General features: G+C 35.8%; 1 protein-coding gene across 4 annotated transcripts in view; it reads right to left on the bottom strand.

Moving 5' to 3' along the window:
* mark4a (MAP/microtubule affinity-regulating kinase 4a) overlaps window positions 1–14,451 on the bottom strand; it is a 49,144-nt gene that overhangs the window by 25,538 nt on the left and 9,155 nt on the right. For all 4 annotated transcript variants that reach the window (XM_056458120.1, XM_056458121.1, XM_056458122.1 and 1 more), the window contains exons 3-8: window positions 11,987–12,040; window positions 3,697–3,745; window positions 2,528–2,593; window positions 2,251–2,321; window positions 2,080–2,136; window positions 1,477–1,713 (exon numbers count right to left, since the gene is read on the bottom strand). In XM_056458120.1, coding sequence (XP_056314095.1) covers window positions 1,477–1,713; window positions 2,080–2,136; window positions 2,251–2,321; window positions 2,528–2,593; window positions 3,697–3,745; window positions 11,987–12,040 — 534 coding nt within the window. The remainder of the gene's footprint in view (window positions 1–1,476; window positions 1,714–2,079; window positions 2,137–2,250; window positions 2,322–2,527; window positions 2,594–3,696; window positions 3,746–11,986; window positions 12,041–14,451) is intronic.

Genomic DNA, 14,451 nt, shown 5'->3' with positions numbered 1-14,451 from the left:
TTTGAAAGTTTGAAAGACATTGTTGTTGATAGATCGGATATGGTTGCGGCCGGAAGTTAATGAGAATTATTTATATTGTTTATTAAATTTCCCATTTATTGTATTTTATTAACGTCTACCCCCACTCCAACCCTAAACCCAACCGTCACAGTAATGTAAAAACAGTAGTTGTACTGAGTATTATTTATGCCATCTATTAAATTGCCCAATAAACTGTAATTTTTAATGCCTACCCCACCACAACCCTAAACCCAACCATCACAGTACTGTAAAAATATGAATTATTTTTATACAGTGTCATAAAAAATGCTGCTATATTGATGTGCATATCGCACTTCCGGCCGGTCGCCTATTCTATCTAGACTTTACTGAAAGACATTTCTGAAGTGTGTCAAAAACAAAATTTTCTGATAGCAAAAGGTTACTAGGCAACAGAGCCATGCACATTCAAAGGCATGGGCAAAAGTAGCGGAAGCGGAAATGCATGCAGTCAGTTTGATTGCTATAGCCATTCAAGGTTGAAACTCAGAACTCTTGTGTTTTGTAATTTTAATAAAATAACATTGTTGGAATTTGATATACACACACACATTTAGAAAAAGTCAGAATACTATAGTTATATAGGTTTTATAATAAAGCATTATTACATTTATTATTATTACATTATTGCATCTATTACATTACAAAATTTAAAAAGCGTCAAAATGGCTGCCTCGAGCGCTCTAGTGTTAAAACCTACAGTTGAAGTCAGAATTATTAGCCCCCCTTTGATTTTTTTTTTTTGATTTTTGATTTTTTTATGTTTCCCAAATGATGTTTAACAGAGCAAGAAAATTTTCACAGTATGTCTGATAATATTTTTTCTTCTGGAGAAAGTCTTTGTTTTATTTCGGCTAGAATAAAAGGTCAAAATTATTAACCCCTTTTAAGCTATATATTTTTTCGATAGTCTACAGAACAAACCATCATTATACAATAACTTGCCTAATTACCCTAACCTGCCTAGTTAAGCTAATTAACCTAGTTAAGCCTTTAAATGTCACTTTAAGCTGTATAGCTAGTCAAATATTATTTACTGTCATCATGGCAAAGATAAAATAAATCAGTTATTAGAAAAGAGTTATTAAAACTATTATGATTAGAAATGTGTGCTCTCCGTTAAACAGAAATTGGGAGAAAAAAAAAACAGGGGGGCTAACAATTCTAACTTCAACTGTATTAGGACATTTATTTTATCTGTACAAATATTTCATAATATCGCCATCAGAAACTGTTCAAAGTTTCAAACATAATAAATAATAATAAAAATTTTGATTGAATTAAATTCATCAACTCAATGTCACAACCACAGGTTAATACAAGCATATGGATTCTTCCATCCTCCCATATTGTATGGCCTCTTCCCCTGACCCCAGTCAATACTGTGTGCAGTGGCTTAATTGGATGATAGTAGGTGTAGTAACAGAGCTGCTGTACCTTGAGGTTCTGTCCATCAAAAGGAAGAGATCCGCTGACCAGCGTGTACAGGATGACCCCTAGGCTCCAGATGTCTACCTCTGGCCCGTCGTACTTTTTGCCTTGGAACAGCTCTGGAGCAGCGTAAGGCGGGGAACCGCAGAAAGTGTCCAACTTATTCCCCAATGTAAACTCATTACTAAAGCCAAAGTCTGCTATCTTTATGTTGGAATCTGCATCCAACAGCAAATTCTCTGCCTACAAAGAGAGAAAGAGTGAAGGACAGAAACAAAGAATTAAAGTGTAACTGTGGGAAGGAGAGACAAATAAAGAGAAAGAAAAAAGGACAGTTCATTTGAAATGACAGCTCATCAATTCATTTATTAAAGCATAAAACTCAACAGGATTTAATGGAGTTCTGATCCATGATTGATATTCTCTTACACAGTCACATGCACATTTTGTTAGTGATGTTTAAAAACTTTTAGTGGAAAGCAAAAGAAACCAAATTATAAAATAAAATAATTAATATACAACAACATTAACAATAATAATAATAATAATAACAACAACAACAACAACAACAACAACCATATATAATTTTTTTTCTTTTTTTTTCCATACCTTCAGATCTCTGTGAACTATATTCTTCTGATGACAGTAGTGAACGGCTGACACAATCTAAAAACAATATCAATTAACATAACCTTGTTAAAACACAACCTGCAGTTGAAACTGTAAACCAGAAGGTCATCCTGGTCAATTCTTTGATTTTTAAACCTGTAAATGTCTCACCTGTCTGAATTTGGCTCTAGCCTCTATTTCTTTCATTCTCCCATGAGACACCAGATAATCAAACACCTCACCTAAAAACCAAAGCACACATGAAGACTCCCCTAAATATCACAGTTGCACATGAGTATCAAAAGTATATTTGCATTGCGTTGCACCTTTAGAAAGACAAATAAACACCCTATAATGAGGGCACGCCTCACATCACACAGCACATTTACTCAGCCACAGCAGTATATAAAAAGTTACACAATGTTATACTCCAGACTTAAGAGCTCACCTCCACTTGCATATTCCATCACAAGATAAAGCGTCTTCTCTGTTTCGATAACCTCAAAGAGTTGCACTGTAATATATAAAAGTCTCTGTCATTAAATACAAGGGCTGTGCGATTAATCACCTTACAGCACCATTTTCCCACAGTATGCTATCTGAACCAATCATAATGCAGCATGCCTAACCAGAGCGTAAGAACAGGAGACAAATAGCCTGCACAAACAGAGATGACGAGTTCAACACAGGAGGACTTGGTGCCCAAAAAAAGTCAACATCTATGGTGTGGGATTACTTTGAATAGAGGAAGGCTGATGTATCGCCGAATCAGGTCATTTGTAAGACCTGTCAGTCACATATCGCGTCTAAAAGCATGTGGAAAGCGCGAGGTGCGTCGCTTGCTTCAGCATTCAATGCGATTTGTGCTCGCGCTCTTTTGTCGTTGCTCTGCACCCATCAACCGTTTTCTCAAAGGATGACAAACTAACAAAATATTGCTGCAGCTCTGATACAAGTTTTATTTATGGAGACAATTAAAAAGTACTGGGTGTTTGTGTGTTCTGTGTTTGTCTGAGGTAATTATTCTACCGAAATGTGTGTATTCTAAATAAAGTACAGAAGCTGATCGCTCAATTCTTGTTACGTGCTTCACGGTGCGCTTGCAGCATTCTGAAAGTATTGATGTTTTCAACTCGGTGCGCATGGAATTCTCAATTTGCACGCAATTTGCACGCAGGGGAATTCTCAATTTGCACGCAAGCCTGCCCTATGCATGACAAAAAAAATCTGTGGACACGTGCAAAAGTACACGCAACTACTTCTGCCATGGTCAAACAGAATATGGGAGCCTACTTGTGTTTGACGGCGCACACACACACACACACACATCTGGTAGTCTATTTATTTGTTTTGCCATAGGTCTGTTGTAAAGACAATTTGTTACACCTTTACTGGGTGATTTTTTATTTTTAGATTCACTCTGTAAAATATTTTGTGTGTCAAAATTATGATTAATATCGAAATCGCAATATTGCTCAAGAAAATAGTGATGGGTTTCTTTTGCCCATATTGCACAGCCCTAATAAATACCTTGAGAAAGTTTACATTTAAATAACTTTAGTTCATTATACTACCAAGTATTTGTTAGAAATGCACACGCATTTGAGTGTTTCTTACCAATGTTTGGGTGATGCAGGGTCTTCATGATCCGCACCTCTCTAAACAGCTGCAAAAACAGAAAGAAAGAGGAAACAACATTACAGAATGAATCTTCAGTGGGTATGAAAAACTAGACGGCAATGGCATATAAACTAATGCTAAAATAAATAGATGTTCTTATCATCATCATCATCATCATCATCAACCTAAAGCCATACTGTTGTGTCACCATTCTTTTTATGGTGTTTTAAATCACTTTGTTTCCAAGAAAGAAAGTAGCACAATCAATGTTGCAAACTGCTAAAAAGCAGCTTTAGCAAGTCAAAACCAACATCATCGTTCAGCTCAGTTCACTCATGTTGATAGAAATGCAGGACAGAAATTTCAGATAATTTCACATTCATTAATTTTCCTTCAGCTTAGTCCCTTTATTAATCAGAGGTCGCCACAGCAGAATGAACCACCAACTTATCCAGTATATGTTTTACACATCGGATGGCCTTCCAGCCGCAACCCATGACTGGGAAACATATATACACACTCATTTACACACATAAATTACAGCCAATTTAGTTTATTCAATTTATCTATAGTGCATGTCTTTGGACTGTAGGGAAAACCAGAGCACCCGGAGGAACAACCACGGCAACGCGGGGAGAACATGCAAACCCCACACAGAAATGCCAACTGGCCCAGTCAGGACTCGAACCAGCGACCTTCTTGCTGTGAGGTGACAGTGCTGACCACTGAGCCACCGTGTCGCCCTATATAGTAACTGTAAACTTGAATTTTGTTCTCGCTCCATCTGCAAGAAGAACTCAAAATGTCATTCTTGTTGCTGTGGAAAAGCCCCTGCACCAATCTGCATATGTCCCATAATACATCACACAGAAGTATGTTCAGTAATTCAGAAGCATTCATACATCCCTCATTTCTTTAATTCACTGTAATCTCTGTAGGCACATATACACACAGTTAAAAATGTAACATATTAAATCAAAGGCAGATTTTAATCAAATCCTTAGGAGCTTGGACATCTAATCTTGTCAATCATATCAGAATTTTATTTATTCATATATTTATATATATATATATATAATGCTATAAAAGGCTTACAGAGGCTTGTCCATTCATAATGGCATTAGTGTTGTCTTTTTTATTGTATTACCTCGTTCTCAAAATGACAAAAGGACAACATTTGAAGGATTTCTTCAACACAAGGCATCCTCTTATGCAAACTTCTTGAATTTCTTTAGTGATGTTATTTAAATTCCCTTTTGATATACAGTGCATCCGGAAAGTATTGATAGCCCTTCACTTTTTCCCCTTTTTTTATGTTACAGCCTTATTCCAAAATGCATTAAATAAGTTTATTTCCTCAAAATTCTACACACAATACCCCATAATGACAACGTGAAAATTTTTTTTTTAATTGTTGTAAATTTATTAAAAATAAAAAACCTGAAAAATCACATGTATATAAGTATTGACAGCCTTTGCCGTGAAGCTCTAAATTGAGCTGAGGTACATTCTGTTTACGTGTTTAAGTGTTGTGCTGTTATAAATTGTTTTGTGAAATGCACACACTTCTTTGCAAATATTAATGCTTATTTAAAGAGATATCATATTTAAAACTTTAGTTGATGTGTGAACATAAACAACATCTCTGAATGTAATACACTCAAAGTTCAATGCAAAGGGAGACATCTTTTACAGAGTTAGCTTAGCAAAGCCTACAGTGAACGAAGTTTGGGAACTACAAAATAAAATACATCCGGGCTAGTGAGATCACAAACGCTTCAGGTTACGCGCATTCACCATGCGCATACACCCCGTGCAGCAAAGGGGCTTGGCCAGAGGCACTGTAATGTTATAGCAGAGAAAGCTAAAATGCCGTCCAAATGCTTCTATTTCCACAGAGCTTCTTCTGTTTCTGTATTTGGGCCTCCAAAGGGCACGCCTTTCAGAGGAACTAGGAAAATGACAGTCGTTTTCATGTTAGCTGAGTAGCAGTATATAATCAAAGTAAGATATATGAAAAAATAACGAGATTTTCTACAAATGAAACATGAGCACACCTTGCATTGAATCTTATAAACACAACCAAGCCTTAAAAATACACTCTAGACCACCCCTTTAAGAAATGCATTAAAAGCAATATGAAGAAATCTTTTAGCCAACTGAAATTTTTAAAAATGTAACCAGCAACTAGAAATACAACTTAAGATCAGAGATTTTTTTTAAACAACAAATAAATCTAAATGAATGCTTTAGTGTGACATGTAAAATATTTTATTAGTTTTTATTTATTTAATGAACATACATAAATGTAAACAACATGTAAATCATATGAACACTTATATCATGCAAACAAGACAAAATCTCTGAGCCTTTCTCCCTGTAATACTAAAAAGCAAACACTGAACGTGACAGGACACACACACAAAATGACAAATGCTCCAGTAAACAGTGATTCCAGCATTACTATAACAGCTCATTTCAACCATATGAGTGCTCAAAAAGCCAAACGTGACTTATTCGCAATAAGGGTGGTTTACAGTTTGCGTACAGTTAACTGTGTGTGTGTGTGTGTTTGTGTGTGTGTGTGTGTTACAGAGCCGGGATTGAATCACAGTGGGATGTTCTGAGCCTGTGGAGAAGCGCAGCTGTCGACCTCTCCTCTCCAACACATACACTAAGCGCACAAACAAATGATGCACTTTGAAAACAAGATTTCCTGTGGCCAGATTTAAAGTGAAAGGGCAATAAGTCAAAAGACCCTGGATTAAAATGAACATCACTCAACCGTGCACAGCAATACAGTCAATTCATCTTCATTATTTTATAGCGTTTTATACAACAGAGGTCGTTTCAAAGAGGCTTCACAGAATTAAACAGGAAATGAAAGATTAAATAATGCAAATTTATAATAACAAGACCAATACTGTCATTATTTACCTTATTTCAGGTCAATATTTTGTAAATCCAATTGAGTAAAATTCATTCGATGTTATTACTGAATATTAACCGTCTTTAAGATCTGAACTAATCCAAGGCAGGTTCATTCTGATTACGTACCCCTATATACATTTCTGGAGAGAGCAAAATACGTCCCAGGAGCTACGATTTTTTTCAGTTTTTGTTTTTGCGAATGCACGAGAGGCCGCTGTGTCCGCTTTCTGAGATCTTGAATTTCTCCCGCAAGTGCTATTCGCGCCTACTGTTCTCGTGTTAACCAGAGGCCAATGTCGACTGATTTACTAACTGACCAACCGACTAATCTCTTCACCCTCTAACTTCCCTAAACCCAACCAATAGTGTTTTAAAAAGCACAGATTGACACACCCACTCACGTCCCTAAACCCAACAGCAGTGTTTTAAATGCAATCCAGAAAAAAAGCCCTCGCCTGATTTTTACCACATTTTCAGATTACCACATTTTCACCCTGTTATTTACTTATTTATTTTATTTTTTAGGTTTTGTCTTACCCGCTGTCAACTTCTCTCTGCGTCTCAAGTCTACTGACGTACATATCGAGCTAACTGAACATCGGAAAAGCAGTCCATACGGAGGAAAGCGGTCAGCTGGTGAGCGAGAAAAGAAATGGCGTCATACCGCCCCGTAGTGTTCATTTTAAAGACGAAATGTAGCCATACATACGTCTGGCTACATAATTCGTAATCTGCAGAAATGTATATAGGGCTACGTTTTCAAAATGAGCCAATGTTGAACTAATCACACCAAAGGTGACAGTGCCAAGAAATCCAAACTCTGTCTGATGAGAAATGGAGGAAAAACTATAGTCAATGAAGCAATGGATCCTCTGGCCTAAATAAAAGAACGCAGCGCAGATTTGATTATGATATGTCACCCTGCCGTTAGGTGTGAATACTAAAAAATACTAAACTTACACACCAATTAGGAGTGGGTGGAGTGTGCAATATGACGATAATGTCTCCATAACCTGCTTTTGAAGAAATATCATAATATTATGCTTCAACTCATTGTATCCATGGCAATTCTGGCACCTCTTTCTCAGTAAACAAGACGAAATACATTCAAATCAAATACTAACTAGATTAACAAATGTTAGTCTTGTGGAAGTGTTATACTCACAGCCAGGATACTGCACTTATTCATAGCAGGGTTCCCAATTTAAGCAAGATATCAAATTCCCTGACCTTCACTGACTAAAAAGATGATGTTCCATTACATCTATGCTCAATATTAATAAAATAACATGTTAAAATAATCAAATTATTAAAATAGTTTATGTTTGAATATAATTTTGAATGGTTTTAATAGCCAACATGAGAATAACAATGAATAATTTTAATGTTTGGGTGACTGCAAAGTTTGCAAAGTAATAGCTTGATTGTAGATTTTGTAACTTTACACTTAGCTTTTCAGTTGTCTACTTTTGAACACCCAGTCTCTGAAGTGGCCATTTTGAAGCCAAAGCTCTTCAAATTTATATTATTCTGGCATGTTTAGCTTGGTTAACAGGTAGAGTCTTGTGACTGCATTTGACTTCAGTGACTGCCAACTGATGAGCGTGAAAGGAATAAAATGGAGCTGAAAATTGACTAACTATAACAATAAGCATGAAAACATTCATTCATTTTCTTTTCAGCTTAGTCCTTTTATTAATCTGGGGTCGCCACAGCGGAATGAACCGCCAACTCATCCAGCACATGTTTTACGCAGCGAATGCCCTTCCAGCTGCAACCCATCTCTGGGAAACATCCATACACACTTATTCACACTCATACACTACGGACAATTTAGCTTACCCAATTCACCTATACCACATGTCTTGGACTTGTGGGGGAAACTGGAGCACCCGAAGGAAACCAACACATACGTGGGGAGAAAATGCAAACTCCACACAGAAACAATAAGCATGAAAACAATTGAATAGAAAAAAATACAGTATAGAACAATGACATTTTGATAAATGGAAACTAATATTTAAAAGTGACAAATAAAAATCCCTGATATTCCATGAATAGGAACCTTTTTTTCTTAAATGCTGACTCTCAATGTCTGGAATAGACCTTTTAAAATTTCATGATATTCCAGAAACTCAATGACCTGCAGGAACACTGTCATAATGACAAAAGGATGTTAGTTGCACGTGTTAAAAAAAATTCTTTTGCATGCTGCACACGCACTTTTTTTAGCGCACATATATACCCGAAGAGTCACAGAGTGAACGCACACCCTATGAGGCTCTATTTTAAAGATCTAGGCACAAAGTCTAAAGAGCATGGCACAAAAACATTAAGGGCATGTCTGATTTCACTTTTGCTATTTTAAGGATGGAAAAATATGGTTTGCACCATGGCGCATGGTCTAACAGGGTTGTGCTTATTCTCTACGTGAGTTATGGGTGTGTTTTGAGAATAATGTGCTTTAAACCAATCAGAGTCTCATCTCACATTCCCTTTAAGAGTCAGTTGCATCGCACCATGGCACATTTGCTATTTACATGACGGACTAGCAATTAAGAAAACAGTTAAACAGATCACCTGCAATGCTCTTTAACACACCTCTTTTCTAGACCGGCAGACTCATGGGTCCACAAAGTGGCTCAAATAGATTTGCTATTTAAACCACGTGGCAGAAAATGGGAAAATTAGGGCTGGCCTGAAAATAGCAATACATCGCGGCATACACGTCTTGCGCTGAGTGTATGATAGGGCGCATGAAGTTTGTTAAACAGCTTGTTTATCTTTTAGATCTGATTGAGCTAAAACTGTCAAAACACACAAGATTTACATATACCTGTAAACATATTTGGTTATTAGATCTAAAGTAACAGTAACAGTTAAAAGACAAATGGATGCACAACGATTGTGTGAAGATCTTAAAGCGACGACAAACCATTTAAACAAGCTGCTGCTTGTCCTCAAGGCAAAATTCATCCAAAAATGTTAATTCTTCCAGTATTTTTCCCTCTGACATTGATAGCCAAATCTGTATTCATTTTTTCCTTGTGCTAAATGCAAAAGAAGATATACTGTACTGTATACTGTACTGTACTGAAGAATACGGGTGATCAAACAGAAGGTGGCTGTACAAGGAAAAATACTATGGAAAATCATAAAGACCGCTGAGTAAACAATGACAGCATATTCATTTTTGGTTCAACTACCCCTATAATATAAAAAAAAAAACAACAAAATTCTTTTTAAATTTGTTCATTCAAATTCTTAAATGTTACTGCTAAATGCACCTACTGTACTTGTACAAACAGTAAACCACTGTTTTTTTGATTTGTGTATTATGTGTATTTGCAATGTTCTTTGTATTATCTATTAGGGCTGGGCAATATGGCAAAAATGCAATCCCAATTAATACATTTCCATATTGAACAATAACGATATATATTTCGATATCAGTTGTTAATGCTTCCAGACTTAAAAAAGTATCCCAACAATGACTGAATCCACAAATTAGAGGGTCCTTTGAATAGCATAACCTGTTTTTGATGGCTGATTCTTTTTGGCAGTAACAAAACAATAACATGTTTTCCAATAACAAAACACTTCTAGATTCTTATTGTTGCACATTTCTGCTGTGTGATTGGCTCATAGATCAATATAGAGTAAAAAAGTCCAGAGCTTATCATTGTTACTGATATAAATTTTATTGCGATTCGATATAATATCGTTTATCGGCCCAGCCCATTTTCTATTAAGATTTTCTCTTTGACAAATTTGTCTACCATTCTTTTTTTATTCCATTCTTTTTTATTTAATGTTACCTAGTAAAGCTTTGTTTTTCTTACACTGTGTCCTAATAAAACACGACAAGCAATTTGTCCATCTACATTAAACGTAATGCGACATGACAAAAACCTTTAAATATTAGCCACTGCACTCCCAATGAAATGGTTAAGGCTTTTAATCTAATAATACATATTAAACCTCTTTAACATTATTAATAGGTTACTGATTATTCAAACTGTTTGCTAGTTATACTGCTTTCAGTAATATGGCAATAAATGTCACGTAAAATGGTATTTGAACTCACATTGGTAGCATTTATCACAAAATGAACATACAACCTGAGGCGATCATTGTCATAGTAGTGTGTGCTGTTGTTCTGCCGCGACGTCACAAAAATAAGAATCATTTCTAAAACAGACATTTCGCCCATCACCATCTCAGATGGTTAGGATAAAAACTAGAGCTGTGTGATATGGCCTAAAATCTCGATTACTTTAACTTTTTATCTCAATTAAAACTAATTTTATTTATTTATTTGATTTTTTTGCCTTCTCTTCGTCAATGCTCACTCGTCAATGCTACCAAGCTGACCAATCACATGGCTTATGCTGTGTCATCACGACGTGTAGTTACATTTTTTGAGAGGTCAGCGTCTGTGTCAGTCACGGCGAGGGGTCTGGGACCACGTGAAGGCTGCGCCAGACCATACGCTGCACTCGACGCAGAAGTGTAAACAGAGCGGGGTCATGTGACTCCACTTGTGGTAGGGAAAGTATTAGATTGATTATAGGTTCTGAATGTTGATTTCGATTACTTTTCGATTAATCGCCCAGCCCTAATAAAACCTCAGTTTAACATGGGAAATATACCTTTTATCACATCGCAACATCACATCACGTGTTTTTAAGAGACGGTGTAACTGGCTGTACTGCTCAGACTACTTGCAAAATAGTTTGCATCACAAAGAATTATGCTAAAATCATGATTTTCCTGAAAACAATTATATTTATTGCCATATATATCACCCACCCTATAACACTAATGGTTAACTAAAAAGATTGTCTATATAAAAATCAGTGAGGTCCAGTGATGAAGCCACTATAGTCAAACACACAACGGGGGCTGTGTTAAGACCTAATTTAATGTAACAAGCCATTCAGATGAGTGAAAACAGGATTGTTCAAAGCCAGAAGCATATCAAGCACAGGTTTGTAAATAATCAATATAAATCTTGATGTATGCTCAAACTGAGAGCAGTGTTGGAGCGGTGGGTTTCAGTGGGAGGAATGAGGGCCGGAGATAATTATGAGACAGATGAGTCACTGGCGTACAGAAGAGAGAGAGCGCAGACTCAACACAGACACACATTACTGCAATACTTCCAAGTGCAGCACACTCTCCTAGATCAACATACTTACATTTATAAATACCCTGTTCGGCTTTAGGAGCTCAAAATGCATGCATGGATTTTCTAGACACTGGAGGATATTTTGGACTAAATGTGTTAGAATGACATTGTTTGGCAATACGGCAGTAGAACATGACTAAAACACATTTAAATACACGCTCTTACCTTTTGTAGGCTGGTTGGGTTCAACTGAGTCTTGTCAATAATCTTTATTGCAACCTAAAGACACAAAGCACAATTTGTGATTTCAGCTTCAAGACATTTCCATGGCTTTTATATCAAATTTAATCCCGAGCAATCAAGTTTCTGGCTTATTTACTGACATAGTGTCTTTTGACATTCATTAGCAGATGCTTTAATTAAAATCTAATGGTTTAAAGCAAAACTCTTTTGAAATAGGTAAATTTTACCAGGCCCAATTCTACAATGATATTAAGCAACACTGTTATGTAGTTTCCTTGCTAGGGATTATTTTCAAGAGCTGTGTAATATCACTGCACCTGCTGCAGCCATGGTACAGTAGAAAACTTCCTTAATAATTGCAACAGAATATAGTTCCTAGTCATATTGTCTTAGAAAACAGCAACTTTTTATTTTTCATCATTCTTAGTGTAAGTACAAAAGAGTCAAGCTTTAAATATGAAAATTATTGAAATTTTCATTTTTTTTCATGTGAGATGCTAACGGTCTAGTCTGACTCAATGATCTATGCTAAGCTAAGCTAAAAGTGCTCCTGTCAGTGAGTGGATCTGTCTGCGGACTTTAAGACGGGGGCGTAACATGAAGGGGCATCACTTGTAGTAAGTTAGAGAGGCGTAACTTGCAGTTATCAAGATCCCATTGAACCATGCGAGATGTCACAACGAGATGTTTTTGGCAAGATGGTGGAAATACTGTCCAGAGAACATTTATAGCAAATGTTTACATGTGTTTTCTCCAAATTTATCCACAACCTATTCATTTGATATATTGTTATTCATTCATTCACCAACTCCACCATGCAACTCCACTTGCTGACTTCTGACCCTCCCCATCTCCCTCTAAAGGTTTAGACATTAATAACTATGATGGTTGGGTTAAGGTTTGAGGAAGGTGTAGACGTCAATAACAGTGATGGTTGAGTTTAGGGTTGTGGTAGGTATAAACGTTAATAAATGTGATGGTTGGGTTTTGGGTTTAGGTGTGAAGTAGGTGTTATAACTGATGTACAGCGCAATCTTGCTGACAACATAGTTTTGACATGTAGGTCTCAATAACTTCAAATTATGCCTCTAAAGTTCATGTTACACAACTTTGTGTTACGCCCCCGTCTTGCAGCCTGCAGACACTACTCCATGCCAGACCTGGAGATCGACTGAATGGATTAAAAAATGGTAAAACTCAAGTATTTAACTCTAGAGGAGCTCATTGACAAACAAAACGTGGAGCGTTGATTGAAGGGACTAGATTTTAGAGCATGTCTGTAATATTATTAAATACAAATGTCTGTTATCCTCAACAATGCCACATTTACTTTTGTAAACTTTACTATTGTAAAAACAGTAAAATTGAGAAACAGTTTTCTATTTAAACATATTAAAATTTGTAATTTATTCTTGTGATAGCAAAGCTGAGTTTTCAGCACCCTTACTGTAGTCTTGAGTTTGATACGATCCTCCAGAAATCATTACAATATTCTGATTCTCTAATATTTCCTTTTTTTTATTAATGTTGAAAACATTGTGCAGCTTCATGTTTTATTGGAAGCTGTAAGCATGTCTTTACCTTCCATTTTGAATAAAATTGCTGAATAAAACTATTTCTTAAAAAAAAAAAAACTTTACCAGTCTTCAAAACAGTAGTTTAAACGTCTGACTTCATTATTAGAATATTACAGAAGGAAAAATAGGAAAATAGCATAACAATATTATAGAAACAAAGTCATACCCACATGAAAGAAATCCTATAGTCATTTACAGTAAATGTTTTTACCTTACGTTTTTAATCCATACTATAGTAAAGTACGTAAATTAATATGTTGTGACAATTCTAGAGTTGCTGTGGTAATACAACTATAGTAATATAAACAAACTACAATATTATACTACAACACATCAGATTTTATCCTAGTAAAATTCTAAGCTTACTAAAGTGTGTATTACAGCTTATTTGCTAACCATGTTAATGAATGCTACAGTATCATACAATTTTATACTGCAGCTAATATTCTAAAGTATTGAATTAGGTCTTGTAAATACTGTAACATATACACTATAATATACTTTACAATAAATTGCTAAAACATTTCTTTTTATGTGAGTTCTGGTTAGTGTCAAACTCCCTTTTCCATCACTCAGCTATTCTAAAATCTCTGCTGTGTCTATAGCCAATACATTTATAGTCGTCATACATAATATTCATAAACAATGTGCAAATGTAAAATGTATATTTTGTTTTTTGGAAGATGTATTTACAATTAATTTAGCTCAATAATCTGAGGAAGTACCCTTGATCTGAATGGGCATTCATTTATTCATTCATTCTCCTTCGGCTTAATCCCTTATTTATCAGGAGTCGTCACAGCGGCATAAACCACCTACAACCAAGTGGTGATAACCAAAGTTATAGTCTGTTTAAATCAAGTGGCATTA

This window comes from Danio aesculapii, chromosome 5 (assembly GCF_903798145.1).
Source record: "Danio aesculapii chromosome 5, fDanAes4.1, whole genome shotgun sequence".
Classification (NCBI taxonomy): Eukaryota; Metazoa; Chordata; class Actinopteri; order Cypriniformes; family Danionidae; genus Danio; species Danio aesculapii.
This window is presented reverse-complemented; position numbering and strand designations above follow the sequence as displayed.